The sequence below is a fragment of the Opisthorchis viverrini genome (genome assembly GCF_000715545.1).
Source record: "Opisthorchis viverrini unplaced genomic scaffold opera_v5_362, whole genome shotgun sequence".
Taxonomy (NCBI): domain Eukaryota; kingdom Metazoa; phylum Platyhelminthes; class Trematoda; order Opisthorchiida; family Opisthorchiidae; genus Opisthorchis; species Opisthorchis viverrini.
In genome coordinates this window covers 289984-317772 of record NW_008752013.1, presented here as the reverse complement: position 1 = coordinate 317772, position 27789 = coordinate 289984, and the positions used below count along the sequence as shown (strand labels likewise).

Genomic DNA, 27789 nt, shown 5'->3' with positions numbered 1-27789 from the left:
GACACCTACGCATTTATGCAATTTCTTACTGTGAAGTTCGAAAACTATGATCTCCATCTCTGGCCTATCTACATCGCGTCAGAGTGAGCTATAGTCACCAGGGTCTTTGGTGATCAAATCAATCATTAGTTCTTGATGGAACACACTACTCATATAGTTGCTGAAAACTCTTTGATAGCTAGCTGTGGGCTTTACCATTCTCAGCACTCATCAGTAAGTTTCATTCTAAGTGAAAACAAAATTGTGTATAGCCGTCGAAGAATGCTCATTTGATTCACTTGATTCCCTGGTTAACACCAGAGTAATTTCAGATGAGTGTACTTCGTTAGTCACGAGTAATTTCGTATCCAGGTAGAGCGCCAGGTTGACGGAAACCTTAGCGAATACACCTACCGGATGATCCCAAATAGCAAGAGCGAAATCGTCGTGGGTTATCGGTGCGATTTCAGCAACCTTATAAGTAGTTTCCTGCATCAGAATATACAGCGATATCTCGAATATCGTACCCACTGAAACATGAGACGGCCTTTGTGCAGTGTGCAGAATAGTGTAAACGAGGAACTTATCCTCTTAAAGTCATTTTGTTATATAAGTGGGTGTATATTGCGGAGAGGCTTGACTCATTCAAGTGATTGAGCTTTTTGCATTACTTGTGCCGACTACACACCGGATGCAGAACTGCACGTTTTCAAAAACAAATTTTAAAAGGCAGAGCAAATTAAAGCACCAATCTGCACAAGTTACAGTGATCAAGATTTACAAAGTTGCCGAATAAGCTTCAAAAGGTATTAAAATACGCCGTCCAGTTAGAATACCTGTCTTGAGATTTCGGCTTTCTTGAAAAGTACAGTTTGTTTCACCTTACTCAAACAGAGCCCGTGAACTAATTGGTAGGGACCGCGTAAAATCCACGTCGTCGGCACACCAACACCAGAAACACTCCGACGACAATCACTGCAGCAGCAAAGATCGCGAGGATGCTTCCGAGGATAACGTTGACTTGTCTAAGCCACTTGCTGTCCTTGTTGAAATCCGGTAGTCCGATTGCACCACTTCTCGTCCACGTGCCATCCACGCGTTCCAGTGTTTCCCCCTTGGAACCAGCCATTGAAGAAGGCGGGTCTAGTAGAGAGTCTGGTGCCCAGGCAGAACCCGCTGAGGAGTAGAGTGTGGGCTGAAAAGTACAAAAAAAAACATAATTTGTGGTGGAAACATCACGGCTGGTTCGACAAAGCTTGAATTTGATCTAAATTACTGACTGAAGTATAGGCAGATGCGGTAAGTGAAAACATGTTTGTACGGGATCAGTGCAAATAACTTTGTTCTCACCAAATTCGATTGCTGTCGGTCTAGCTGTACTATTCCATTTCGTGAAACGTGTATCTGCATTGTAACTCGGTTCACTTATATTGGACCAATTCCTTAATAAGTGATATTGAATTTCTATTCTATTCAAATAAGAAACGTCAGTTTTGTCATGAAAGGCTATTTCAGAGCTGTCTCCTTTGGAAAATTTTTTACTAGGATTCGATCCAGCAGGAGTTTTCTGACAGGGCTTTGTAGTGTAGTCCAAACGGCAAAGACGTAGGCACACGAGCAACCTCGCTCTGATTGGTCATGCGTAGGCTGTTCGATCACGTGATTCCATGGGGTGACTCAGTGTGTTTTCGGAAGGAATTCTCGGTCATGAGAGCACACAGACCAGTACGAGTTAGAGAGGCATTGTCTCATTTGGTTAGTTTTTTTACTGGAAGAATCTCCCGGGGTGAGTCAGCTCTGATATGACCGGATAACCATGCACAGTTCAGCCACTCTTGTTGATTAACAATCGTCCGTTTTGGCGCAATACTCAGCTGAACCGCTATTTCCGACAAAGCGATACCAGATCATTAGTGACGCCGCTTCATTGCCTTCAGTGTTTGCGATATTCATAGAATTCGCGTTCACGTCACTGTCGTTCGCACAGTCCTCCTTCTGTCCTGGTGAAATGATTGTGGTGAGTCTACGCCAAACGGGGACAATCACTGGACCTGAGTTTCGCTCTTCAGAAGTGCATATCCTTGTCCGTACCGAAGTTTCAAACCCGGTTGTCTGTTGACGTGCAAGGTGAACGTATTACAACATCAAATCAGTAGTCTACTACATCTGTGTAATAAGCAAAACTTCGTTACTGGAACACATCCATCAAAAGTTGAAACTCACGGGGGCAACGAATGGAGGACGTTTCAGATAACGCTTTTTCTTTATTTTGATTGTGTTGGCTGGTACGCAGAAATTGACCTGTAAAGGCAAAAAAATCAATGAGTCCTCTAGCACATTAAATGATGCAGTGACAGTTTTTGAGTTAGTAGGAAATCAACGGACAGGCGGCGTCATTCAGCAACCGAGACGCTGTTTTTACTTTAAAAAACTCCATGTTTTCAAGTGTATTCAGTTGTTTTTGCAGGACACAATTTTCTGACGTCTAAATAGTAAAAATATCGTTTTTTGGGCACCAAGAGAAATATTGTGCATTGGGACCGTTGTGGACCACAGTCTCCTTGATGCTTCTTATTGCCCGTGAACCCCGGTCTGGATAGCCGATTGATAGCCTGGTGCGCTTGGCCAAACCAGAAAAGTCAATGAACGTGTGAACCGGTTGATCTATTGATCACTGTCGCGTAAAAGCGGGTCAACAAAGTGATACTAAGAATACAACTCATCTGTCAAGGACGATTGGAGAACAACCAATGAAATCTGTCTCAACAAAAACGGTTATTCTATTGGCTGTTATATAGTTCCATTACGTTCGGAGCTGGATCTCCTAATAGGAACTCTCTTAAAGTCGATAGGTTGTAGAATTCCTTGGAAAAGGGTGACTAAAGCAACGGAAATATTGGATTATAAATTTAAGAAAATCCATACTATACACCACATGGCGCTCAAGCCTTTTAACAAAATCCGAGCCGAGTTTGTCCGGGAACACCTAAAAATACTTTGTATTGGCACATTTCTGCAGGCGTACTTACTGGTTGGACAGATTACAGGTAGATCATTTTTAATAAAGAAGGGCCGAGAACGTTTACGTTTGCCCTCCTAGAGGCTAGCGTGTTGTCACTCTCCGGTTTGAATGGCCAGCTAGAGTATCTGCTGGAGTCATTTCGAGTGATTCACACACAGGTTGTTGGGCCAATCCAACCAATGGTGCCTTCCTTCGATTTGGTCGACAGATGCGTTTACCCCGCTATTCTACCAAGATCCGAGCACTGTGTTCTTGCGTGTTTTTTCCTAAATCCCCACCTTCACCTTTCAGTTCCACTCTTTACTAGGACATTCTTTCTTGGGGCAGCAATACTGACCGCTGGTACAGATAATGAGTTTTTTAATCCGTGGAGAGGTGGGATTTTTGAATTGGCGCGTTACCCTGTAAAAAGGGCATTTTAGCGAATTCAAAGGATTAGTTCAATCAGTTGGTAACCTGGAAATCTCTCTTACCTGGCAGGTGTCCTCCATGGAAGCCAAATGAGTCGTGTAGCCAGACGGGCAACGTTTTGGCCAGATAGAAGCGAACAGCGAACTGTAGTCATCCAAAGGGACCTGGTCATTTGGAATATCGAGTGAACTACGTGCCAGTTTGTTCACAGGCTCTACAACATTTAACAGTATGGTACGATTGAAAGGCTTGGTCACTGCACTCCGCTGTTTTGGATTGGTCGCGTTTTGTTCCAAATAGGACACGAGTGGGTTGCCAAACCGACAACTGTAGAAGCCGCCGAAGAGCATGGCGTGTTTCCCACTCAGTTCTCGATCGCTAGATAGGCATATCCGCATACGACGACCGACAGCCACTGGCCAACTGTATTCTGGACACGAATATTGCTGTGTCAGTGGATTAGGTTCCTTATCCGTGTAGAGACCACCAAATATAAAACCAATGTTGCCATCGGCCACTGGAGGTTCGGGAACGGTGGGATCTAGCGAACACCAGTGCAATTCTGTTGTGGCACATTCCTGTTGACAGGCAGCTCCATGCCACACTGAGCGCTCACAGTGGTTCGTGCAAGTGCGTACTTGGGGTGGAAGCAATTGGACAGATAGATAACCGGTAGGGCAAGTGAAATCCCCGGTTGCTGCATTTTTAACAGCCAACGTTTCACAAAGTTCCGCTGGTCCTTGACATTTCTGATACACGCCTCCAAGGGGAAGTCGCGCGGACTCACTTATCGTTGCAGTTTCCCCTCGACATTCGGCAGAGTCCACATTGGCATCGGCATCGTAGTAAGCAGACGAAGGATCCATGCATCCTGTGGAAAAAATAACAAAGTGAAGGTGAACTCCATCGATTGGCAGATCAGAGTCTCCCAGGACAGTGGCATCCAAATAAAATAACACAAGGGTACCATGTGCATCAGACTGACATTAGGCAACATTACTCTGGCATCTGACTATCATCTAAAAATTCCTAGTGGACACAGTATATCACTGTCGTTGGATCATTTGCTGAGCTTGAGGACTTTTCATCACCAATCGAGGTGACATCATCACTGCGTTGTTAGGGAGCGTACCCATGGGTAAGCGTTTGTGCTTGTGTTTGTGATTGTCGATGGTTGCGGTCGGCATGACCGCCGACCGATCGGTACCACACTCCGTAACAACGCACTGAAGATGTTCACCTCGAGTAGTGATGAGACGTTTGTTCAATGAACAAACCAACAACCATCTACGCTACCTGACCTATCAACATTCTCTTCTATGGCAAACAGTATGTCACACTGGAGGAATACTTTGACATCAAAATCAAATCAGCTTGACGTTTTGAATCAGCAGCTTTCAGGCTGGTGGTATGAGTAATAACTCTTTGGCCGGAACCAGGTGACAAGCAATCTGATTAACTCGCAGTTAGCGCCACCTATTCCCCCAACTGAGGGTTAACCACATCACTGGTCAATGGTGGAATGGTCTGGTATTCAAACAACCAGCCGAGAGGTCACGGGTTCGAATCTCCCTCGAAATTCTAGAAATACACACTCCTGATGTGTTAGGCGGAATTCCACACGGATCCCTCCTTACCGCTTGCACTCAGGTGCTGCCACGGCCGAGAAGTTCATCTCACGCAAGATTGGCCAAGAATTCGGGAAGCTTGCCGGTCCGGCATCAAGGCGATACCTGATTGGTCGAAAGTCTGGACCCAACAGCCAGTATTGGCCGGATGCCGGTCGCCAATGTCGCATCCAGAACGCATCAGAATTTCCAGAAAGTTATAACCACCTACGCCGTATATTTGAAGCGTTGTACAACTGTTTCTCACGTCGTTTTGGGCGCTAATATACCTTGTGCACCCTTGGTGGTTGTTTTGACGTGAACGCTAGCTTGGGAGGCTCAGACCAAGAATTAAGCTGAGAAAAATACCGCTACTACATGATGATTCACAATAAGGATAAAAGAATTGTACATTGCTTCTCCGATTTTCAGCATAGATTGATTTCACTCACAGGTGGAAATCTCAAATGAAAATTCCCGAATTCCCGCACACTACTCATTGAGAGATGTGCTAGTAGTTGCTTATGGGAAGCGAGAACGTTCATAGGCTGTTCGTGAACTATTCGTGGGATCGTGGATAAAGTAACTGCTTGAAACTTTCTCAAACCAACCTATTTGTGCATACTATACGTGACCCATAGATGGTTTCCAATGGTGTGTTAAACTCCGAGTAGAATCCCGAATAATATTCCGCCGAGATCAACTGATCACTACGACTCTAAAGTAGTATAATACGGAAGGCACACTGAAAGTTTTAAGTTATCGGTGGAAAACGCTGGTCAAACCCTCGATCTTTTGAGCCAGAATGGACAGCTGAGCTCTCAACTTGGTTTTGGCTTATATCACGATGAAGCTACTAGATGTTATAACATTGGATACATGAATTTTTGAAATGGCACTGCTGCTAAGACGTAATACACTACTCATAAGGTTGCTGAAAATTCTTCGGCAACCTATGAACAGCTTCGCCCTTCTTGGGGCTCGTCAGGTAGGCGCAGTCCCCGAGTTTCCGTCAACATTGCGTTCTACATGAAACCAAATTGCACGAAATTAGCGAAATATTTGCAAACAAATTCGGTTTTGCGAGAGACTTACTTGGAACCCAGCTGAATCTCACGTCAGTGATGTTTCAGTTGCCTGGAGGCATCATAGACGAGGGATCCAGAAGACTCTCCTGCGAACCCAAATTTGTTTGCAAATGAGGGCATTGTTGCTACTTATTGGCTTGACAGATTCAGTTGACTGTCGACAGAGGTACGGAATGCTAGCTTATTTCAAGTACAGAAGCCTCGAAGCACATAGAAGGACCAAGTTATGCACCTGTTCTAGTGCAACAGTGGATTTGCTTAAATAAACGACAAACGGTGTGTCAGCAACATCCCCACACCAAGGAGTTCTGAATCTATATTGGATCGAATTGTCTCAGCTTCTGTAGACAGTGCTGGTTGTATATCACTTCCTGAAGATTTCTGAATTGGCACACCTCAGTTTATCTAGAACTCGCCAAAAGAATCAACAGACACCAGTAAGTAGTCAGACGTAGAAAAGCAGGCGTCACTTAAACTTAAAAATATATCTAGACCTCACCGTTATCTCTCACAACGTGTTTAATCACTCGAAGCACGGGGACTTACCAATCACCGCATTCGCGGTGTAGTATCTTGTGATAGCTGATCTGATGGTCTTTGTCAATCGACCAATCATCTCTTCATCCAACTCTGGCAAGCTCCGTGAACTGATCAATTCATAGATGGGCACACCACTCCGATCGATAACGACCAATTCATCGTCTAGGCCACTTTCCCACTTGGAAAGATTTAGATCGTTGGCCTGGAAAATTGGGCCACCGTAACTAGTCACGCGACTGTGAGTGACTTTTCGACCGTAATTTGCCGCCTGAATGACCATTGTGAAACAATATCAGAGGAATTCATTGGTACGTTTCATACTTCATTCATACTAATTGGGTGCAATTTCAAAATCTGTAGAGTTCGTGTTCAAATCACTCGTTTGAGTAGTCCTGCGTTCATCCTGGAGCAGTTATTCTTGAGAGTTCATACCAAAGGTGGGGAAGCACTGGATTCGACTTTCGCTCTTATTGGAGCTCATCAGCTGTGCACACCCATGACGGTGCCGGGATTTGAATTGCGGGCATCTGACATGCGAGGCAAACGTACCTCAAATGTTCTACTGCGCGCCTGAATCATCACGTGTGAACAAGCGAGTGCGTTCTCGCTTGAACGATGTGATTGGTTGGCCGGACGATGCGAACGACGATCCGGCAGATGTCCTGGTTGTGTTGATCGATCGAAAAGCCCGTGGGGACTAGCCAATCAGGTAACGAAAAAGACGTCTCAAACCGGCTGGACAACTTTTCCTTAGTTGTAGGTGGTCGAGAATCTAAAGAATTCACATCCACATCACCCCCTGTGATATGGACTCAAGATGCTACTTGTACCAGGACAGCTGAACGACTGTTCAAACGAGAGTGATGTGGGTGAGTATTTTCCATAGCCTACAAAGCGCCTCTTTGTTAAACAGGCGAGAGAATCGATTCATTAGCAAACACATTCAGTGAAAAAGTGTTTCCAAAGGTGAAATCAAACCACTAAAGCAGAGGACAGTAAAAATTACTTAAAAGCCTTCATTTTGCAACCGGAATGTACATGGTCTAGCTTGTAGCTAGAGCGCCAAAGCGAAGCTGCTGATTCGTTCAGTGGTTATGGTGGTCTCATGCGTCCATTTCGTCCTTGTGCATCTGTCCAATCAAAACTAACGGGGGAAAATTAAACCAAGATCAGCTGACTCACGGACTTCGGCTTGACGATCGATCACTTCTGTCTATCGACACCTAATCTATGCCTGCAACAGGAAGTGTCGTGGTGGTTTTTGACTTGCTGTATTGCTAGCCAGTCTACAACCAGCAAACAGCTAAATAAGAATTAGACCATACACTCAGTAAAATGAAGTCTGCATTTTCAAAAATGGATCAGTCTTGCCATCCCACCTGTTAGTTGTCAATAGAGCGAAGACCATCTGTTCAACGTAAGTCTGTGCTAAATAGCAGAATTACGAGACGAACGATAAACGTACCACCGACTCATTACTCGTAAATGATCCGCCGATCGAAACCTTCAGCAGACTGGCAAAGGAAGCAGATGCGTGCGATGCGAGTTTTTCTCTTTCGGCCTTAGTGTACGATTGAGAGTTTTCGTCCAGTGTATCTGTTTTGACTAGAATACCCCCAGCGTCGACAGATATAAGGCTGTGGGTCCCATAGTCCCTGTACAGAAGCAGAGCAAAAAGGAGCCAGAAATGAGTGAAGATTAATGAAGGTGGGCGGCTTTAATGTCCACATTCTGTTTGCAGAAAATCTGATAACATGAACTATTTCTTAAAAACAGCATTTCTTGTTTGATAACGGAAAAAGCAGGTAAAAGTACATGTTTATGGGGATCTTTTCCAGGTAAGACCTGCCACTAACACAAAAAGTACATGTGCGGAAAATTAAGCCCTGCTAATTTTTGCCAGCTTCAATTTAATGTACGCGCACAACCTTGACCTATTTTTGATAAAAAACAATTCCTTATCCGCACCTTGGCTCATTTTGTGCTGGCATTTTCTACGTTTGGACGTAAAACCTTAAATGAACTTTCGGACGCTTTCAACTCTCGTTCATGACAAGGAGACGGCAATACGTTTTTTGCAAAGCCACGAAGTGATCCATCAGCGACGTTTATGCAACAATGGCCACCAAATAACACTTTCAACTGTTTCTGACAGGTGAAGGTATAATGCCTGACAGTGTCGGTAAGAAATCGATCTTCGGAAAGAAACTTGGCTAGAGCGGTCTCGGAAGTAGTTTAGGACAGTAATTCTACTCATTTATTGCTGGTCCGAAAATTTGGCAAAAATCAAATTCTGCTCCGAGGAACTATATATTAGCCACAAGACCGCTGTTGACTGGAAGAACTTACTTCGCGAAGTTTGCACCTGGCCGCTTTTGCAGACTCCACCAGTTATCGGTGACTCAGGTCTACACGTCGAAATCGATAAAACGCTAATATCTCGCCATCAAGATGCAGAATAATCGCCAATGCGGTACGCAACGATTTTTAGTGGACAGCTACTTGTGCGAGTTCGTTTGGAGGCAAAGGTACCGAAAAACGGACGTTTTCATGCAAATTATTAATGACATGTTCCAATTCCACCCTCTTCAATAAAAACTTAAAGTACAAATTTCACATCCTCTTTGTCCTAATCCCTTTATTGACCCCATAGAGTACGGAACTGTAGGGACACCTCACTCTTGTACGAAAGAAGGATTTCGCAAAGTTATTGAAGATCAGGTGGGCTGAAAAGCCAGGTGAGGCTGTTTCAAATTCGCCACTGTTCCAAATCATGTAACTGACGGGAATTCAAACGGTGACCCTGCCCTACTGTGAACTTCGTTCATTAGTTAGTTCATTAGTTAGGTTTATTACTCATAAGCTAATATAGGTTTGAATCAAAAGACACCCAAAGTGGTCATGCATCCCCGGCACTGGGCATGACAAAACCTAAACGTGTCCTTACTGAAAATATCATCAATACTTTTAAATGATTATCACTAATACACTCATCTACACACCACTTTGTTTTTTATTACGGGAGATTCGCCTAAAACGCAGGTCGTACTTTCGTTTGTGACGTTTTTCTTCAACTGAATGTGCTGCACCAGGCTGTTTCATACTTCAGTTGGTACGCTATTCGAGATATCGCAATATTTTGCATAAATGTAACACGCTACTCATTGGGTTGCTGAAAACACGTCGACAGTCCACAACTGGTTTCGCTCTTCTTGGGGCTCATTAGGTAGGCGAGTCCCCGGAGTTTCCGTCAACCTTATGATCTACTTGAACACAAATTGCACTGTTTTCGAGAAATACACTCATTTGCGTAGCAATTAGGTTTTGACGTGACGCTTACCTGAAACCCAGCCGAATCTCTCGTTTAGGATTTTCCTGAGCAACCGAATGTGCTGGACCAGGCCACCTCATGTTGAAGTTGGTTTAATATTCGAGATATGGCAACACATTGTACAGACATAACACACTAGTGAGAAGATTCCTCATAACTCTTCGACAGCCTACGATCGGTTGGGCCCGTCGTATCAGAAGAATCTTAAAACAGTCAGTACATTCAGTTGAAGAACATCGTAAACTAAAGGTTCACCTGGGCTCAGGGTGTATGCAGATGTGTGTATAGGTCGAATGTCGTGCAATATGGAACTGAGCCTACCTGATAGGCCCCAAGAGGGGCGAAACATGTCGTGGGCTGTCGAAGAGCTTTCAGCAACCTTGTGAGTAGTTCCCTTGACGAAAATGTACTGCAATATCTCGAATATCGTGCCAACTGAAACATGAGGCGGCCTGTATGCAGCACATTCATTTGTAGAACATCATAAACGAGAGATTCACTTGAGTCTCCCGTGAAAACCAAATTGATTTGCGTGTGTGTATATCTGTCGCAACCTGTCATTCTCTTATGTACTGGACACTCAAACCGACGTATTCACCTGATCTTACGCATACAAATATAAGTATGGGCAATCAGCTGGATCGTCCCAACTTGTTAAAGAACCCACAAATAGTGCGATTGGGCGAAACTTTCTGATCCGATAATGCGAACAGTTCTTAGGCTTGAATCGACCGATCATTTCTCGCCACACAAGTCTTAGACGAAACACAAAGTAGCGTCAATTTGGTTTTCGGTAGTTCAGTACTTCAACCAATTGTCAGAGGACTTTGTACGCAAGCATAAGACAGGTTTTTGTACAATGCTTGTTTTAGCTAGAAGACTGCAGAAATCGTACTACTGGGTCACTGATGACATACCTGACGAGTAGATCGGCCAAATGAAAGGCCGACATGGCTTCTTCGATAGCCAAAATCTCAGCCCCAGCAGATGGCATCACCCCACTTCGGCTGGTTGGCTCGATGCCTCCTTTATCAAAATCATCGATCGTCTTTATCGTAACATTTCCCCGACGTAGATGTGCTGCAATATCCAACAGGCGATTGCGGAACCGAGGATGTGGCGTAGAATCGGGCAACAGACGGACGGTGTATCGCTTGTGGCGAAGTTGTGTCCGGACGATGAGACCCTTGCTGATCGACTAAAAGATGAGTTGTAATCGTATGTCGAGATGGTCAAACAAGTAGTCACGGCATAGCAACCAACTGACATAAATCAACGCGGTCACACACACATACATGTGAAAGGAACTCAACGGAACCCACGGACTGGCATATATACCTGAGTAGAGTTTTCGAGAAAAAAACAGTCACCAAATATGAACTGGACTAAGTGCTTGTTCCTTTGTAGAGGAGTTTCAAAACAGCTCACCGAAGAGACAGCCGACGAAATAGATTTAGGCCAGTAGAAGGCGAAAGAAAGAAACACTCAGTTGTAGCACCCTTCAGGTGCCTAACTGCCACGCCACCCGAAGGTTGCACGAGAGCTGGGACACTGCCAGGTTGCCCAAGCCTAGACTGGGGAAGTCGAGAGACAGAGATCGGGTTCGAACCATGAACCTTCCGGTCAGCAAATTCGCGCTTTAACTACTTGGGCTGTCTCGCCGCTGAATGCCAGTAACATTTTACTCAAGATTTCCCGTCTTCAAAATCCCTTGTGATACCAGCGGACAGTGAAATTTCAACAATACAAATCGGTACTACTGAGGTATCAAGATGGTCAGAACTATTGATCCAGAGAGTGACGTGTGTGTGCAAACACAAGCAGTTGCTCACAGAGAACAAAAGAATTTGCCAAGTAGACCCGCCCCCAATAGACCTCCAAGAGACCCTCAGATTATGACCACTTCACTCTAGCATATTACACTAATTTGCAAATCAATTTGGTTTTGCGGGACACTCACCTGAAGCCAGCTGAATCTCTCGTTTATGATGATGGGCTGTCAAAGAATTTTCAGCAACCTCATGAGTAGTGTATTATGTCAACTTCACGCTGTTCTCGTGATATTTGGTTCTTAAGAACCCACTCCAAACTCCCAACAAAGGGATTCCCTTATTCCCGACAGGGACTGGGATTGGAAATTCGTGTTTTGGGTTCCCCTACATTCAAGCACCACGTCGGCACGTGACTACCCGCTGCGCTCACACGTTTGCGCCCAACATTCTCGAAATTTCCCAACAAAATATCTAGCTGCATGAAGGTTAAATACTCCACTTGTCTCGTGAACATAGACTCTGTCCAAAGGGATTTATTGGAGCGGAAGAGGCACACCAGAATTTCCGTCATTCACGGCTAAGGAGACGGATCAGATTTAATTTTTGTATCTCCCCCAGGATATGAAACAAGCGGTCCAACCTAACGTGAGAAATGTATCAAAGTTTGAAGACTCAACATGTTTTCTCTGTTCATAGCGGGTGATTCGAATCTCTGAGTAGGTTCAGTGGTTCTCCTGGTCCGTTATCTCACGCCAACACTACTCATTTTATATGCAGTACTTACACGGCACGACCAGTTTTATCAGAGATACATACTGTCAGAAACCAACAGCCTCATGGATTCCTGTTCGAATAGAGGTCACTTTTCCTGGAAAGTATGAGCCGCACTTACTGGTGGCAATGATCAAATTTCAAAGGTGGTGAAGTGGAGAGGTTGATGGTGTTCCGCTCAGCTACCACCAAATGTTGAAGAGCCCACCTGCGATGGTTGACGGAATTCTATCCATCTGTCAATATTATCAACGCGGATGAGGCAGCATCGTCCAACAAGAACCATCAAAAGCACTGTTTGGTCATAAAGGTTGACAGGGGTAACCGTAGAAAGTTTTCTAGATGACCCATAAAGGCTCTTCGACGCTACAGTACATAGTAGGTGGGGGGGGGGGAAGGAGATGTCTGCGATGATCGACAGGAGCCAGCAGCTCGAGCACTTAAATCTACGAATTCAACAGGAAGGCTTGTCAACAAATCTGAATTTCAAGCAATGGCTCCGTGAATTTGACAACTAGATGTTACAATGAAATTTGAAGATCGGGCTGTCCTTAGAATTATCGTTCGACTAATTGCCGACGTAAAGCTAATTCCTCAACTCCACCCCCACCCTCAGACACAATTTTATGCCTGAAGCCTTTGGACACTTGTGTAATGAAAACAGTTAAACTAGGCTATCGTTCTTCAACTTTTTGCCGACAGGTGATGTGCTTGAGCGTTTTGATAACCATAATAGATGCGATCTGAAGACGACATGCTACTTATGTGGTTGCTGAGGACACAGTGACACCCCACGGCCGGTTTCATTCTTCTTCGAGGTAGGTCCCGTCCCCCAGTTGCCGTCGACCTTCCGTTCTATTTCAACCCAAATTGGACGCAGTTCGCGAACTGAAAATTAATTTGGTTTCAACAAGAAGCTTGACCGAATCCCAGCTGAAACTGTCATTAACCGTGTTCTTCATTCGAATGCACTGGACCAGTTTGTAAAACAGTCGAGTTGTCGCAGTCTATTTTCTTGACGGAAAACTACTTATAAGGTCAGTGAAATCTCACCCGCCAAAAACGAATTAATTACCACATACATATTCTGGACACTATCGTATGGATTAATGCAAGTAAGTCTGAAAAGGATGGGATAAAAGAAGGCAGTGTGCGGACAAGATGCGTCTCCTTCGTCCGTGGGAATTTTTATTCAACAAGGTGCCAAATTCCTGACGCCAGACAAACCACTGACATCCATCTAGCATAAATTATATCGAATATTCGTTTGTAGGTCCACAAGAGGTGCTTCAAACAAAATTAGAAAACCAGAATAATTATCGTGCGAACTCAGAAAATCCAACAGTGAGTTTCACCGGGGGACCTGAACAGAAGACAAATTCACTGACGCTAATTTACTGCACATATACCGAATCGAATAAGATACATTGGCACTTTCCGTGGGCAAACCCGTAAACAAGAGAACCCTGTATTTCAAATATCCCAGTAGATCCAGTACAGGAGAGAGTACAAACGAGGGATTCAGCTGGGTTCCAGGTGAGTCTCTTGCAAAACCAAATTTGTTTGCAAATGTATGTACTTCGCCAATTTTGTTTTTGTTTTCACTGCAAAACCAATCTTGTTGGCAGTTGTGCCAGGAGTAAATGTTAGTTTTTGAAAGGTGCGGATTAAGTCCTCATCATTGCTGAAAGCAGCGAGGAACTAGTAAACTTAGGTCACATGTCGTGATCCCAGATAGAGGCTTTTTTGTCCGAACGTGAGTGGAACGTCGGTGGATTTGTGGACAGCCCGGTTCCAGATATTGCTGGCGACCAGCGCTCTCAAATGCACCACACTTCCGGTTGACACGACAGAACGGGTGCTAATTTAAAAATAATTTGCCAGCTGGAACAAAAATTTCTACCGCTTTCTTCCTCGGGATGTTGGGGTTCCCTTCTTCCAGATAGAAAATTTTTATCTTTGGTTCGTAACGTTTTCTGTCCTCAGGTGCGCTTGGAAAATATTCTCCTGAAGTTGCTGGAGAGGCGTTCCGTTAAATATTGTCTTATTTAGACAAATGGCTACTCACCTCTTGGATTACCCCAATGGCCAGTTAAAAACGGGTGTGAGATCTCACTTTAGGTGCAGGTGTCTCCACGGCCACATTTATAATGCCATGTTGTGAAGCACAGGATTGGGCTACCTCATTAGGTACAGTACCTCACATGGTCACACGGGGACATTTTAAGAGTAACAGAAATCTACCTTGACCTCAAAAATCAATCGCTAATGCTCTGGTTTCACCAGAACTTTAAACGTCGTTTGCTTCAATCTTTATGCAACTGGAATCAGAAGTAACTGTCACCTAACGACCCTCATCTAGGTCGTGGAACCGAAAACTGGCATGGGAGCGAGGAAACTGTGACGTAATGCTATCCAATGTAATATGATTTGACGTCCAAAACTTGCCGAGTTCCACCAGAAACTATTTTCAGCAAATCGGCAACGAATGTTGAGTTAGATTCACTGGATTTTCAAAGGAATGCATGTTATCCTTGCACTAATTCTCACTTGTACTGTGACCGGCGAAATTTGGTTTACTGTGTTTTTGTTGGAGTTAAATTTCGTTGAGTTTCACGAGGCCAGAAGCATCATTACTTGACGAGCACGATGTCAAGCAGGGGCATAGATAGAGAATCCTGTAGGAATTCAGCGAGAGATCATTTGCAGCGGACCTTGCTTGGAGAGCTCTGTGCAAGGTATTTTGTCGGATTTTATGTGCTACTCGTCAAACACATAAGTAGTTAAATTTATTTGCGTGAAATATCCTAACAGTCCACTTAAACCCCAATGTCTCTTGTGCTGACATGCCAGCTGAAGGTGAATGCCTGTGCCAGATAGGACACACTGTTTCTACACTGAATCTCTTTGAGCTGTAATCGTAGCCACCAATACGGACTGGGCTGACCGTACTATATGGTTGCTGATTCTTGCAGGAGTTATCCCTCCGTCTAAGATAGCCAGTATTTAGGTCATTGAACGTAATTGTACATCGTCCACTGATCTTATTGTCCTTCAGGCTTGGCTAATTCAAAACCTCCGCATACTGGCAGGCTGAGCTAGAAGAACAACATTTCGGCATATTCAAGCAAACTTGGAGCAAGCCATGGATAAGTCACATCATAAAACCCACTGAAAAGCACGGCGTAAGCAACAGCCTTGGCTTACCGATTGTTGCCGTATCGATTCTTTCTCGAACGAGAAGTCTCCACTTATTTGGTAGTAAGAGAGTCCGACATCCATTGCAGAGTTGATCGATGCCGCGGTTAGTGAGGTGCACGAACTGCCGGATTCGTACACTTCGGAACTCAAGTCCAAATCAGAAGATTTTTTGGGCTCTAAGGATAGTTAGGGGAGAAGAAAGTTTGATCGTCAGGTCCTCACAGGTCTATCAGTTTTCATCAACTTAAAAATCAGAAAGTTCTTTCAAGATTTTATGTTGATCATCTATACTCGTCTGCTGAAACTCACCACATTAGGATGCGCGCCCAATTCTTGAATTTTCCAAAATTTAGACCGTAGTGAGCAATGAATTTAATCTGAACTTTGCCTAGCTTTGACAATCATTTGATGAGCCATCTACCAACAAAACAGGCTGAACTTTTGAGAAGAATTATACCTAAACGTCGGTTACTATTACTCTGATTCAAGTGGCTGTAATTCACGATCACAGATTGAATTTGGTGTGGCAGACGTCAATGGAGGATTTCACCAAGAGTTCTCTAGCTGCAGATGGCTCAACTGGTTAGAGCTCGAATTCGTTGACCGGAAGATCCATGGTTCGAACCCGACCTCTGCCTCTCGACTTCCCCTATCTAGGCTTGGGCAACCTGGCAGTATCTTAGCCCTCGTGCTTCCTTCTGGTGGCAAGGCAGCTAGGCACCGAAGCAGTGTTATGGCTGAACAGTTTTTTCTGTAGTTGCTGGTGCTGTTTACCTTCTACGATGCGGTCCACATGACACTTCATGTGCTCGGCTGAGGACACCTAACGATATGGTGGCTAACCGATGTCAGTTGCCTTGATGCTGTCAATTTTTATCCAAATTGTCTCAGTGACTGTGCTTGACTAAGGACACCTGAAGATATGGTGGCTAACCGATGTCAGTTGCGTTGATGCTGTCAGTTTTTATCCAAATTGTCTCAGTGATGGAAATGTAGGCATCTCAGGTGTTTGTGGTAGACTTGTTCCCCCTCTCTGTCCCATTTCTTTCTTCTTTCCACTGTAAGACGCTATTCAAACAAACATACGTTTGTAATACTAACAATGTTGATGGTGATGACATTGGTGAGAATGATTCAAGTGACTTAATTGTACTTTGTGTGCACTCTTCGGCTTGATTTGAGCTTTGAACTACCTGTTTAGATTTACATGTTGGTTAAACTCGTGACAGTTACGGTTTATGAAAAGAACATTCAAGATGGTGCCACCTAGCGCAGTTTGTCTTGTTACCAAGATCGTAGAACATCGTTCCGCTGTAGTACCCTTCCGGTGCCTAAATGGCATGTCACCAGATGGAAGCACGAGGGCTGGGATACTGCCAGGTTGCCCTAGCCTAGACAGGAAGAGCCGAGAGGCAGAGGTCGGATTCGAACCACGGACCTTTCAGTCAGTAAATTCGCGCTTCAGCCACCAAGCCATCTCGCCACATTAAGGACGTTCGACATATGTTCGACTGTTCCTCTGGAATACGTTCGATTGGCTTAACTCTCGGTAAGCTGAAATGTGTCCGTACAAGGTGACAGTTTCAGTGAATGCAACTCACCAACCACCATGTCATCTGGTACAACATATCTACCGTCGGATGAACGACGGCACTGTGAATACACATCCCGATCGATAGTTGGACCACGTTCTTCATTGACCAAGTTATCCCATCCAACACCGGGTAGAACTTGTAACAACCGTTCGCCAACTTTCAATTTGCACTGTTCCTCGGTAGGGACGGGAGGTAGTTTCTTCAGTTCTTGATCAGCGGGAGCGCATTGTGTATGAAGGATATGAGGTCTGCGGAAAATATACACGTGTGACGTTGAAATCAAATTGTAAACTGACGGGAAGATAACACTAAGTGTTCAGTGAACTGAGGTGAGCGGGAAGCAAACTGACTGGGTCATAAGAAAAACCCATTCATTCTAACAGATTGGAACAAAGAGCAACATACCTCAAGGGAGGATACCTTTCTAAAAATAAAGCGTCAACCTCAGTTACTGAACTGTCTTTGTGATGTAATGATATAGAATTCATCTCAGAATACGCTAATTACGCTCGCTCAAGTACCAATGTGGTTCTAACGGGGATCTCAACTGGATCCCGTTTCTAGTTACTGAACTGTCTTTGTGATGTAATGATATAGAATTCATCTCAGAATACGCTAATTACGCTCGCTCAAGTACCAATGTGGTTCTAACGGGGATATCAACTGGATCCCGTTTCTGACATTCGAATAGAACATAAGTTCGACGGGAACTCGGGGATTTTGCCTCGCCGATGAGCCCCAAGGGGGCGAGACTGGTCGTGAGCTGTTCGAGAGTTTTCAGCGACCTTGTGAATACTTTGGAAGCTGACACCACTCCCTGTGAGTGGTGTGGTAATCAAGGTATTCAGCAGTAAAAAACCTGTCGAAATGTATCACTCTGTCAAACACAACGCATCCAGTTAGCGGTAGCTCTCAAACTAGAGCCCCGAGTTCGCCAAAGTATCTGAGTTCCAATAGGGAAAAACGAATGATATGGGGGCTGTACAAAACTGAAAAATCGTCACTTAATTTCGCCACTTCTCAAACAGTTTCTGATTGCTACTTAGCATTCATATTAACCAATATCACATAAGCACTAAACCGCCTGTGTATTTATGATGATCCTTATTTTACGAAGGAATGGAATGAGCGAAAGTATTGTTGGATTTCAAAGGCTTCATGGAAACTGGTGCTTTAGTCATCATCGAGTGGGTCTAGAGTAACTGGACATATTACCATCAGTTTCCAGTTTCCAGGTCCGGGCAGCTTGTTGGTCAACCGATCTGCGCTTCCACCAAGTTTTGCTCTGAGCGAAAATTATTGTCGTTATTTTCACCTGAATGTTCATTATCCCTATAGTTGTGGAAAGTGTGTTGATGCCTTACGTTCGAACAGGACGGGTTAGGAACCCCACATTCAGACTGTGCAGGAGCTGGCGGGGACCGCCTTCGCACTCCTGAATGAAGTAGGAATGTTTAGGGAGGCAAGCGACTCTTGACATTAAGAAAAAACACGTGGTGAGTGCTGTAGCACCGGTCGTCAGACTTTCGCGCCTTACCGGTTTCCACCCTGCACTTTTTGTCAAACCTCGCTGCTTTACAATCACTTTTGGGATCGGATACTCAGTTGACCCCAGCTGACTGACATGCTGAGTCCCAGTGAGACCACTGATATGAAAGCGATAGGTCAGTAAACTACGGCTGACTGAGTGCGCAATCCCAGAAGCGCAAGAACGATTACCAGCCATCAACCTACTAATTGAAACCTTTGATCCTCGAAGATAAGCACCGCCGCATCACATGTGCCGTCCAAAACGCATCCATTGTTGCAACCGAGACGCCGTACTGGTCGCGTCAGAAGACTTGTGGAACCTTTTTAGATCGATCCGCGCCGACAGTCTTACGTTCAACGGTAACGCCCGGAACCTACTGAGATCCCAAAATTCCACTAAATTCTAGACGCCGTACCGGTCGCGCCAGAAGACTTGTGGAACCTTTTTAGATCGATCCGCGCCGACAGTCTTACGTTCAACGGTAACGCCCGGAACCTACTGAGATCCCAAAATTCCACTAAATTCTCAGTAGGAAAGCTAGTAAGCATCCAGGCCAGTCAATCATACAATCAATTCAGCAAAAGCTAGTGAGTGTTCAGGCACGCTACAGAAGCATGACCGAATGTAATCAGCGTTCAGACATTTCATAGGAGCATGGTCGATGTTGAGGGGTGTTCACTAACGCCTATCAGACAGCTGGATGAATGGTCAGAAAGTCCCCTTTAAATGGCGTGGAGCCGTTGTAACTTTTGCTCTCACACTCGCCTGTTCGGAATATAGCGGTTGTGTTCCCTTCTGTGAGTTTTTTTGCCGGCTACTAGGCACTGGAGCGGGTCAGCAGTCAGATACCGCATATTAGCGGATCAGCATATATAACACATTCTGAGGTACAAAATTTACCATCTGTAGGAAGATGGTGTACCCGTTGCTGTTATACGGTTTGTTCTAGCCATCCGGCTACTGGTACAAGACAGGCTTTCAGAGAGCATAAATAAAGAGCTTAGATGAGCAAATCGCACAGGTAGTCTAAGGGCAGAGATATGAGAGAACAGTTCGTTTCAACATCCCTTCGAATGGCTTTTGCCAATATGTAGGAACGCCAATCAAAATAAATATTAAAAAAAACTGAGAACAAAGTACACAAGCGACGCACCAGGCCCCGGAAATAAGATTCGTCAAGGCCATGTATTACCTCAGAGTGCGAGAAGCGCCGTGACGCATGAATCATGTGTATCTAATCTCTGCGTGTCGGCCAATCTGCTGGCAGGAATTGTACACAGCGTTTCTGCCCCCACATGTTTGGTTAACGTCACTCGGCCAAAACCGCCTCCGCTGAGCAAACCATCCGGTTCTGTGTGGACGTGGCGCCACACCACTACCACTCTCTAGTTTTACTGGTCTGCGGAACGTGGTCACATAAATCTAACAACAGCGTGTAGAATTTGGTAACCCTTGAGTGGTTCGGTCACATGCTACCAAGAGATCTGTGCGGAACCGTACTCGATTAAACTTCTGAGTCAAAAGCTCAGTTGCCCTCATCAGCCTAAGTTTGACATCATCGCTAAATCATTGCGCCAAAAGCATTAACCGAAAAACATCGGTGGGGCCACTTTTTGCTCCTGAAATCAGAATGCGTCAGTCCTCCATGTCACACAAAATGCTCATCTTCGACCACAGGTCTTCCAGTCGTAGACAACACGCTTTTCTAGGTGGAATGAGAAGGCCAAGTGCCATGGATGATAAGACGAGTCGAGGAAGAAACCATATCAGCGTGTAGAATTTGGTAACCCTTGAGTGGTTCGGTCACATGCTACCAAGAGATCTGTGCGGAACCGTACTCGATTAAACTTCTGAGTCAAAAGCTCAGTTGCCCTCATCAGCCTAAGTTTGACATCATCGCTAAATCATTGCGCCAAAAGCATTAACCGAAAAACATCGGTGGGGCCACTTTTTGCTCCTGAAATCAGAATGAATCAGTCCTCCATGTCACACAAAATGCTCATCTTCGACCACAGGTCTTCCAGTCGTAGACAACACGCTTTTCTAGGTGGAATGAGAAGGCCAAGTGCCATGGATGATAAGACGAGTCGAGGAACGAAACCATATCACCTGAGCCCTACTTTCGCAACTGAAATAAACAGCTGATTCATCTCGCATCGGTCTAATGGAATGTCCGATGATATGTCTCATTAGAGTCCCTCATGTGACTTCGTCGATGGGACGTATGTTGCTATTTTCTTAACATCTCAAAGGCCTTGACCACCAAACGGGAGTTCGCGTCCCTCCGTAGGCCTGTCTTGTCTGTTTTTCGTCTACTTGGAGTTCTCATTGCGATATATACCACATCCTTTCCTACCTTCTAGAAAACTGTGAGGAGTATTGGTGAATCTCAGTTAGGGTTCCGTCTTGTAAGTGAGACCAATCTATTCTGAGGAAACGAGAAGCGCTGTAAATCTGTTGCAGTCTCGTTAAGGATCGTCATCACTGCGCGACGTATGCTTTTCGGCGCAGATTTCCTTCAGTGAGAGTAGAGAAACTCAGATGAAGACTAGCAAATCTATTCATACTACCTTCAATCAATAAGTAGCTCATAGAAAGAGCAACATCTTAGGAGTTCTCAGGGGAGGAACCAGTCAACATGTGTGACTGCGTGATGTGAATATCGAAACTGAAGGATGAGTGGCACTAAATCCTACCTGAGTGAGAGATAACGACGCTGCTGATCAATCGCTCGTTGTTCAAACTACTCAGCGGGAGGTCACGGGCTTGACGTTCTCTGGATTTTCGTGATATGGGCGTTGGTGATGATTCTCTATGAGGATGGCACAGATGTGTGGCGAATGGATTGGTTTCACTCCGGAATTTGCCCATTGTTGTCACTGTTCTTTCGCACTGCAAAACACCGGTTCGACAAAAGTGCTCCCTGGTCTCCAAAACGTGTGAATTCAGAAGCCCATTCGATAACTGCACATGTGTTCATTGGCCTACTGCATGTGATGTGCAACGCAGATGACACGTTTGGATCCGACAAGCATAGTCACTATGACAGTCTTTAGCTGACCATTCAGAGCTCATCCACCCAGCTGCCCCAGTCCAGATGTGCTCCTTCTAAGGCACTGCCTGACTATCTTGGAGAGCCAGAATACGAGCTGGCTAGATGAGACTCTGCTTTATCAGCAACTCCTACGAGGATTAGAAGCCATTTTCGCCCCACGGTTCCTCTGCAAAACTTTCTATGTCACGGCTGAACACGGCAGTCGTTTCTCAATAACATTGAGACAACTATGTAATGCTCCTCGCTTGTTCAGCATGCAGTGTAATCCAAAATCGAAATTTTGGCGTCCTTTTATCCGTCTTTTTCCGCCTAGTTCTCTCCACCTTAACAGTTTTTCCCCTCATCCCGAAAAGTTCTCACCCAAAAAGTACACTTGTGGTTGGTTACAATGCGCTCATCCTGTTGGATACTTCCGTACAGAATAGAGTAATGCATACGCTGTTTTATGGTCTACCCCGATAAGTATAATAATTTAAGGGAAATACGAGTAATACTCACCCGGATAAGAAAAGAATCAATAATAGTGTGTGACTGCTATCCAACATTCTCGGCACCAAGTGTGGTCAAATTTGTCTCGCAGTCACCTTATATTACCTGTGCTGTTCGAATTGACGCTAATCAAGCATATCACGCGTTCGGCAGTTTAGCATACAAGCGACCAGTTACCCTACCAGATTAGTTACGGACACAGCGAAATAATCTGAACCTGTGAATATGAGTGTGCGTGTGTGTTTCCAGATGAAACGTAGACACACGATAATTTCACTGAACCAGTGCTACAAACGGTACAGATTAGCGTTCCGAAAGTTCACAGGCGACTGATGCGAAAGCGTTTGGCAACTAATCGAATAGGTGGCACCGAGACTATTGATTACTGTTAACGCAGTGATTTGCTGGCAGAAATGCGTTGCAGTTCATCTGACTGAACTGCTGGTTGACAAGAGTCTCGACCTGGTCGTTACGCTCAGGTTCAACGAATGGTCGTATTCAGACCAAGATGACACGGGAAGTGTTCAAACAGACAAAAGACTACACAAGTTTGAGGATGCGCGCACATGAACGAACCACCCTAAAAGAGACAAACGGATGTCTTTTGTTGTAAGAATATCGGACCATTTCGATGGATTTAAGGCGCCACAAGTCCCCATAGCAAAACGCTGGAGATGAACAAAGGTTGGTTACGGACTTTTTAAGTCAGAGTACAGTGTAAAGCCTTTCTGCACTGCATTTCACCAGTTGGCGCGCGTCTACTGTAACCGAACGTGTACGCGTCAGTTCGGACTTGGGCAGGTAAATTCCTTCTTTTCTTCCAGTGTCAATATAATTCCTGAACAGTATCTAATTAATCTAGCCTGGCTTTCACTTAGCTTTGCTGGTCAGCGTGGAATCTGAGCTAAGTCAGGTCTCAGTCCCTTACTGTTGCTGGTTCTTTGATGGCCTTCGTAGCGACAATCTCTTCTTCCTTTTTGATTGGCCTGTTTTCACACATTGCTTTATGCCTGGTTTTCTTCTACTCCATCGATTGATTGGATGCCATTCTACTTTTAGAATTTTCCTTTCTCTGATCCGATTTGTCCTTTGGTTACTTTTATGTTGCTCGATCACCTATATACTTCAGAGTCCAGTAGTTGTGCAACTCTTTTGACCGTAGGGACTGATATACTGGCTGGCTATTGATCGGTCCATTGATCGATTTCTACGGTAAACACCCGCTCCCTTTCTGTTCTTGCACGAGCAAGCACTCCGATGTTATCACAAGTGAAGTGTTGCAGGCCACATACGTTCCCAAAGATCGCAAGTGTATTGTGGAAACACGGTTCTACTAGGTAAAAAGGACCCCTCAGGATTGAATGTCAATCGGCTAAATAATCGTCAGATAGATTAGATCATGGCAAATTGCCCGAGCGGCTACTCATGAGATAGAAAGAGAGTCAAGTTCCCATAGAAGGAGAGCTATATATAAGGGCAGGTGGCCGGGCCTCCCACATCGTGCGCCACGCGTGCAAGACTGTGTGATACACTATACGGCGTGCTGGACAAGGTCAAATGTTGAAGAGTGGTCAAAGGGTCAGACGACAAATGTCAACAAAGAGTAACACACACATACACTTATAACGTCACGTGTTCTGACTAATCGATCCAACGTAGCCCGATGTGTGCTTTCTCATCATTCGATCCATAGACACTGTCATTTATGGTGATATCTCAGCCAGACACCAAGCTGATTCTCTGTATCCAAAGTGCTTTAACAAACGCGAGAGCCATGTTGTTCCATCTCTTGTACACGCTTTTGAACAGCTGCCGAGTCGAACTGTTTGCCATGACGAGGAATTCGGTGTGTACGTGCCGTAGAGAAGCAAGGAGAGAACCGGAGAACTTCGAAACACCACGTTCGCGAGGACAGATCGGTTTCCCAGGCTGCACCAGTTCGGTGCAGCAGTGGAGATTGTCAAGACACTTAGATATTCAAGCTGATCTAAAACCACCACTTTGGGGCAATCATGTGTTATGGTTTTTGCCCCCGGAAAAGCGAAAAGTACACTCACTTCATATCCTATCTGTTATGTGTTTTTACAACAGAAGGAAGGAAGGTTCCAGCTAGGCGTCAGGAAGTGAGATCGCGGTGGACAATGTAGACACTGTCACAGAAGTCACAAGGTCGGTTGCTTGGTGACCATGATGCCCCCCGCCTGGCTGCCAGCTTAGCTTTCAGATGACAAGAGCGTATGTAACGAACTAACAAGAAACCAGAAGACGCCATACTTAAAAACTAGTGGATCGACAAAATCGATGTTGTATAACATCAGTTATTAATGTACGCAAATGATGACACTCGACTCGTTTTTGGATAATGAAGTCAGATGATGAAATAGTTAAACAAGGCTAACAAAGTTCTCAAACAGATCATCAAATAAAGCCATGAATTCTGGTTAATTTGCCGATGTCGTTCCAGACCTACTCTTGATTCGCACGATAGAAACCTTTGGTCACCGAAATATGCACTTTCTATCTGAACGGGATCCCATTGAAGCGTCTCACCTGACTACCACCACCTGTTTAATATGGTTAAATTGTTTCAGGTCCTCATGGGTTTGTGGGGAATCTAGAAGATTTAATTCTCGCATACCGGTGCCCGCGTCGTTCAATAGCGTTTCTCTTCCAGACTACTTGTGTTTTCAAGTAGTGAAAATACTCCACATTTTCACTTCGTGACTTCGTCTCGGAAAGCCTGTTGGACATGATTTGATTCGTCCAAGGTAGGAATGCGTAGGATGTACACCAGGTGGCTCCAGGTAGCACTTACGCACAGACTCGGAAAGTCCGTAAAGCGCGTGACTGAAACAGACCACAGTCCAATCTGGCTGACCGATAGTTTTCCTTCGCTTGATCATAAACAAGCCAAGAACCAAAGCAAAATGTTACCAGAAAACGGACCAGAGTCCCCAGTTAATGACAGTTCCGCGGTATGTAACTACCCAAAGCAAACTTCGGTTCGTCGAGCAACGTACTTCAACTCCGGTCAGACAATTCGAATGATATTTCATGCGTACTCAGTATATGTTAGATTTCGTTACGAAAAGCTGAAACGAACAACAGGATAACTCGTGCACGGTCTAAATTTTTCACCGTTCACCCAGTGTACGTTCAGCACCTGAGGATTTGTCGCTTGTCCTACCGACTGATTCAATCAACGAAGGTCGAGTTTTACCTTAGTAGAAACTGAGCTCAAACTTGGCTTTAGGGCCTTGTTAGTTGAGTGAACTACACAGCTAAGTGTTTCGGAGACATGTGTACTCATGATCAGTATTTGCTGATTACACGATGTTCTTATAACCATATAAAAGTAAAATAATGCCAAATCATATTGTTCATTATTGGATAAAATCGCAAATATAATCGTCCAGCTGTTGCACGCTTTCGGAGCCAAATTGTCACGCCTCCCGAAGGAAACAAGACGTCTGGGGTACTGCCATGTTAGCCGGGCCTGAAAACGAGCAGCCGAGACCCAGTGATTGGACGTGAACCACGGAACTTTTTGTCATTTCGCACCTTAACCGAAGACCTGTCTACAGCTTCTGTTAGTGGATACTCTAAATTATGGCTTACATCGAAGTTCTAATTACAGTCGCATCGAGAAAACATTTCCATAAAGGAGCAATCGACTGTCACAGGGATGCCCACCTTCGAAAACCAGAACTCCCAAAGAAATTTTCCCGTTTTTCTGAAAGAATGTTGTTTTAGTGAAACTAATTTCTCCCTTATTCGTTTCACTTCACAGTCCTTGTGATCAAGGTGAACCTAGTGTTTGTGCACAGTCCGAATAGGTGTAAAAATATGGGCAAGTGGTACGCATAAACCCGTTCCAAGCGGCAGAATGCAAAGCAATAGAAGGCACTCACCATTTTCATCCCCAAGTCGAACAAGAAGGCTTCATCCTCCCGACTTACAGTGAGGAACCCACCGTCCCACGTAACAGGATACTCGTCGAAGCGTTTTCAGCAACCCTACGAGTAGTATATTACGTCCTTAGGTTATGTTTCCAGGGCCAAGTTATCGTCCTAGGAGAATCCTATGAACAATTGTTCCCTAGTGGCACGCACTGACTATAAGGTAAGCTCGTTCAGATGGTAGTCAACTAGTGCATCTCGAACTGGATATTCTCACCGTCTTACCTACTCTTGACTAAATAGCCGTGTGGGTAGCCAGAATTTGCTCTAAGATATTTGCCTCCTTCGGGGGGGTGGGGTGGGGTGGAAGTTGAGGTAAAAACAATACCGTTTCTTCACATGTATTCTCTCGATGGAAATGTTTCTACTGAAGAGGCCCAGTGAAAGGGGAAAAACAAGGTAAGATGTTTTGAGGCAGACATCGGTCAGCATAGCGGATGCTTGAGGACGGCGCCTGCTTAAATTCAGATTACCAAAATTTGGAAACTTATCGGCGATGACATGTCCGTTTAACCGACGTGCACAAATATCCAGCTAATTTAAGTCCCGGTCTGCGGAGTAACTCGCCTTGCGAAAAATGATACGAAGTTGGCATTTGGAGTTGCCAGTTACCGGCTGTTTCTTGTTGTCAGAACTGTTTACTGTGCGTCGAATTCACCTGACATTGTGGAAGTTTTAAGACTATGATTCACAAAACAGTGGCTGATTGACGTAGCGGCAGAAATTATCAAAACATCATAGAATCGAGGGTGCGGAAATGGTGAGCGTACGGAAGGCGGTCTTAGATAAGCCGATTTGACAGGTCACACTCTGCGATTGTCAATGAACGTAGAATCGTCAACAAAAACAGGTGGTGTGGAACTTCCAACCCGATCAAAGTTCACAGGATCCCCCTTCCCTTCAGATCCATCGTAGAACTAGCTCATCTACAAAGACAGACGAAAAGTGCAAACACGCTCAAGAGGAATCCACACGTGAAATGGACCGGAAGAACTAGACTCTAGACTGGAACCAAATCCATGTAGGTTTCCCCATCAGTCTAACACTTGGTCACCCAGCCTAACACACAAAATCCCTCGGGCGACACCAAACAGTGACTTTGCTTGACCTAGTTCACTGGTTCTCCTTCCGCCCTAAATCACACGAGGCTTTTGTGCCAAAAGCGAAACGTCGCCCAACAACAGACCCACCGACCGTTACCAAAACTATTCCGAAAACGTTGATTTTCACTGACTACCGGTAACATGAAACAGTTGTCCCATCATCATGAGCCGATAGGCAGTATATTCGCAAAATTCTCATTTTTGTATTCATGTTACAGAAATTTAGTAACTTACCGGCAAATAGTGCCCGAGGTCTGGTTCTATGGAGGTGGAATGTCTAGTTTACATACGCCGTATAAATGTTAGCCAAAACTGGGGATATTAGAGATCCCATT

At 44.8% G+C, this 27789-nt stretch overlaps 1 protein-coding gene across 1 annotated transcript; it reads right to left on the bottom strand.

The window, feature by feature from the left end:
• Window positions 1-715: 715 nt before the first annotated feature.
• Window positions 716-22437, bottom strand: T265_15117 (hypothetical protein; the record flags this gene model as incomplete). The annotated part of the gene is made up of 9 exons (XM_009176672.1): window positions 716-1174; window positions 2203-2280; window positions 3475-4283; window positions 6654-6915; window positions 8113-8362; window positions 10896-11176; window positions 15729-15898; window positions 17324-17565; window positions 22402-22437. Coding segments are annotated over 9 exons (2418 nt in total), but the record flags the coding sequence as incomplete, so codon positions are not given.
• Window positions 22438-27789: the final 5352 nt, after the last annotated feature.